The 4,693-nt window shown below is 28.7% G+C and overlaps 1 protein-coding gene across 1 annotated transcript; it reads right to left on the reverse strand.

Annotated features, from left to right (window-relative positions):
* Positions 1-417: 417 nt before the first annotated feature.
* LOC119684793 lies at positions 418-3,736 on the reverse strand. Its single transcript, XM_038098916.1, has 3 exons — positions 3,495-3,736; positions 2,664-3,436; positions 418-995 (listed from the first exon to the last, which is right to left on the reverse strand). The coding sequence occupies exons 1-3, from the start codon at positions 3,571-3,573 to the stop codon at positions 849-851; spliced, it is 999 nt and encodes a 332-aa protein (XP_037954844.1). The 5' UTR covers positions 3,574-3,736; the 3' UTR covers positions 418-848.
* Between the last annotated feature and the right edge of the window lie 957 nt (positions 3,737-4,693).

A 4,693-nucleotide genomic window follows, 5' to 3' on the forward strand; every position in this document is an offset into this window, starting at 1 on the left:
TTTCGAACTCCTACCAGCAAACTGAACAATCAATTCGGATGTGTGCTGTCGAGAATTGATCAGTTTAAAAGAATCCATTATTCATAATTTATATTGATCTGATACCGAACTTGGTCCATTAGACTTTTAGTCTTTTGCTTGATAAAACATTCAATTCAGATGAGACTTTTTCTTATTGCCTAATTCTCTTTTTTTTAGCAATAAAAAGAGATTCTTCTAAAGAAATCATCGAATAAGATTTACATTCTTGTTAGATTCTCTTTACATATAGCGAAAAATAATTGTATTTCATTATATATAGAATTTTTTATTGGAAGTAATTAAATTAGTTATTTTACTATACTAAAAAACCATTTAACAACTTGAATTATACAAATTTTCATTTAAGTTTCATTTGTAAATTGACATGATACATAAAGACATTAACTTCTTTTAACTTTTATATAAATTTAAATTCTTAATAACTATTCGAATAAGAAGTGATGCATTTACAAAATTTGGCTATAATTTTTATCCACAAATGCAAACAAATTTTTTGACATATGGAACAATAAATATATTTTTAATACCTTAATGTTACTAATATGCACCATCGTCTGGACATAAATACAATATGGAATTTATTTACATTGCACTCTGCATTAAGCTGCTCAGGAATTAGTCTTAACAATTTTTTAACAATTTCATTTTAACTTTATATATAGAAACATTAAAACTATTGAATTTAAAATTATTGTATTCGTAAACTTATTTTTTTGTAACGTTTTCTAATTTTCTGGCACTCTGGATTTGTGTTGTTCATCTTAAAACACGAGATTCTTAATTTATTTGATAATGGAAAACAGTAATTATCTGTCAGGAAATAGTTCGTCGTAACTTGGAGGTAAGTCTTTTGGCGGTTGCTCATATCGCGGATTTTGTTGCTGATCATAAGCATTTTGTGATATGGGTTCTTCAAGATTTACCACGTTTGGCGAATTATTTGTAGGTATGTCCTGTAAAATATTTATTAAATATTAAAATTTTCTTAAATGTATTTAAAACAAAAAATATGAGTATAATGTCTATGCGTAAATATTTGATATACAAACTATTATCTATGATAGCGATGGTAATAGTGTAGAATCGCTTTATCTCAAGCGGTATATCCAAACTATACTCATTAGTACAGCAATGGCATGGATCATATGGAAGGTCAAAAATGTAAAATTTTTTTATTTTTTTCGTTTTTTAAAAGAAGCTTTATTGATACCAAGATCTAGATACGCCAAAAACTCAACAGCAAAATAAAAAGATCCGCAACCTATTCGCCTGGTCTATGATGCAATCTTATGTGATAATGCTTTATTTAGGTATAATACTATACAATGGTTTTATTTTAAAAGGCATTAACGTTCGGAGTTAGAATGTATTTCTAATAGACATTCTAAAGACACGAGATGTCAAAGAAAAATGTGCCCGACAAAAAACATCCATTAAGAATAACAATTTTGACTTAAAGATTTATAGGGGTTCATTTTTTTGTTTTTTGTAGTGTATCTTTTTTCGTTTCTGAAAGTAAGAAATCACCTTCTTCAGTTTTTTTCCAACTTATCTCTCAGAGGTAACCCAGGGTCAACTGGCATATTGTTCTTACTCGATTGATTTATTTATCAATATATAGATAGTGCTAAGATAGATAATATAGATAGTGTTAAGATAGATAATACATTTTAAAGTTTAAAATTATTTAAATTAGAATATAACAAAGTCTCTAAATTGAAATTAATCAGAACAAGTTAATTTAATAAAATTTTAAAAGTATTTGATTTAAAATATGAAATATTCCTGTTGGTAATTCAGGTAAGCGCTTTCAAATAAATGAAAAATCATTAAAAGATTTGATTCATATTGTATACACACTGGTTCCATATTGTGTTCCGACGCAATAAAACCAGGAATAGTCATACAGCAGTTGATATATGGTTTACATTCATTTCAATTTATTATTGTGAAGCATTGTAAATACCGGTTAAAATGCACTTACTGACTATGATTAAAATATTTATAATTTGAAATGAATTTCAATGAAATTTTAAAATCTTCTTAATAAAGTTTGATTCTTCAGATGTTTTGTTTTTTTGCCACACTATAATACAAGCGTCTCAAAAGATATTTGACCCTTGACATAACTTATTGGAATCTCAGAATATACCAAATCAGCCTTTTTATTTGCCGCACTTTTTGTATATTAATGTTAGCACTCATTGTCCTTAACACCGACGTGAAATTTAGACCGAAAGAACTCGTCAAAGATTGTGCAAACGTCGATAAATGGATTCATAATAATGGTTGAAATTCCTACGATCCTATATAGATTCGAAACAAAATCCCGCGGTTAACATTTTTAGAAATCACAAATCTTATATATAGTAAAACTTATTACACATAAGTATATTATTTCGGTCTCTACTTTTGATATGTAATAGTTTGATTGAATTTTATAGTAAATATTGCTAAACACTTATAACTTTAAAGGGTAGTTTAGCATTTTTATCCATTAATTTTTTATCAATTGAGCTGAGAACATGAATATATATATATGAAATGTTTATATGCATTCTAAAATTCGTACATTAAACTCAATAAGTTGCAAAAAATAAAAATAAATAAAAAGTATTTACCATTCGACGCCGCTGTGCTGCTGTTTCCCGAGCTTGTTGTTGGACTGTAATACAATTCCAATATTTCCAACAAACCCACACAAAAAAGACAACACCCAACATAGTAAATATCAGAGCTGTTAAAGCTGTGAATGCCACAGTTATTATGTCTGTTTCCTTAACAGCGACAGGTTCAATGAAACATGATACCTCATCTCGGCAGGGATACATGCAGTTAACTACATCGTCACGTTCGAAATAACGCCAAATACATGAGTCCGTTTGATTAGGGTTGCATTTGAAATCGCTCGGATGTAAACACTCTGAATGTGCTGTTAAGACCATTTGCAGTTCCAAAGGCTCAGATATCATACGATGATTATCAATGTGAATATGCACATTAACCTCACGGCTACGTTGATCCCAAAAATAACGACTACTAGATCCTTTTGGTGATATGTCGCTACATATTTTTTTACTAGGTGAGCGATTACCACCCGAAAATTGTATGTAATCTAAACAGGAGTTGTTTTTTTCTGGATCTGTACGAAATTTCAGACGTGTTATGATTGTGTAAATTCCTCTTAATGGCTTTTCATTTGTTTGTACACTAAATGTGCAGTCATATTTTAATTTGTTAGAGGTGTAAAAACCTGGTAAGGTGGTGTTCCACGTCTGTGTTATAATTGCGGCCGAGTGTCTTTCATCTGTAAGAGTTACTTTTGGATTTCCCCGAAACGGTTTTTGTAATGTAATAAAAAACTTATCCGCACAAAGATAATCCTGTAAACGAACTAAACATGAAAAAGCATTAATGAGGAAAGTGCATTGTAAATTTTAGTCATGTATTACCATATTTGTAGCCCTGACTGGTGTTCACATTACCTATAATAAATAAGCAAACACACATACAAAATCCGGAATTAAACATTTAAGGCTTTGGCAACATAAAGAAAAACTAAAAAGTACAAATAATACAAGACTTTTAATCACACTCAAATTAATAGTTTTGAATTCATAGAAATCTCTACTATTTAATATTTATGTTTTGTTTGCACAGCACTTAATCATCAGACTCTGCTGTCAATCTACGACTTGTTTATTCCACTGTTCTGACTGACTTTACGGTGCTGAACTAGATGACACACTTTTTCTAATTTTTTTTAAGGTTTAAAAAACTCTATTAATCAATTAATGACGCAACGGAAAATACGTGAAAACGAAAAAAATTGTTTTAATGATAAAATCTTCCTGTATACGAAATATATACATAGAAATATATGAATAATTTATAGATATACATAGTTGAATTAGAGGAATATTTTTCAGAGTTAAATTTTGTATGAAGAACTCCAGGCGTGATGTTCTTTAGTTGATCCATTGTTCTTGCATTTAATTGCGAAAATGTTTCAACAAATGTATAGAAAAAACAACACTAATAAAAACAATTGTATAATTGTTGAGCCTTATATTTACTTTTCAGTTTACAAAGGGCTTTGGGGTAGCGAATCATTGTTTAACCTGGCGAACGACCTAACTCTACAGCCAACCTCTAATCTTCAGCCTTTATTTTGAGCCCCTAAGCTCTAATGGGAGATTCAGGAATTGATGCTGATGATGATGATAATTATTTTTCGTAATCCTGATTTTTTATTTATATATATTTGAAGTCAAATTTTTGATAAACGGAACTAGTAAAACAAAAAAAAACATGAAATGCAGTATTCAGGAATGCATTTATGAAAAATGCAAACAGCAATAAAACACCATTTCATGAATTATCCTTCAGATATATGTACAGAGTTCAAACAGAACAAATATTTTTACGAACATATTCATAAAATAAAGGTATAACGAAAATTTTTACATTATTCTTTATAAATTCAATTATGTAAATTTAAAACACATTCTTAATATTTATTCTCAAAAACTTTAAATTTTTAACAAAAACGTATATGAAAAAAATTAATGAGAGATGGAGAATGAAAATATTTATCATATTTACAATGAAAATTTTATATACAGAAAACTTTGTATGGATTTTGCTTCGC

Source organism: Teleopsis dalmanni, chromosome 2, assembly GCF_002237135.1.
Source record: "Teleopsis dalmanni isolate 2A chromosome 2, ASM223713v2, whole genome shotgun sequence".
Classification (NCBI taxonomy): Eukaryota; Metazoa; Arthropoda; class Insecta; order Diptera; family Diopsidae; genus Teleopsis; species Teleopsis dalmanni.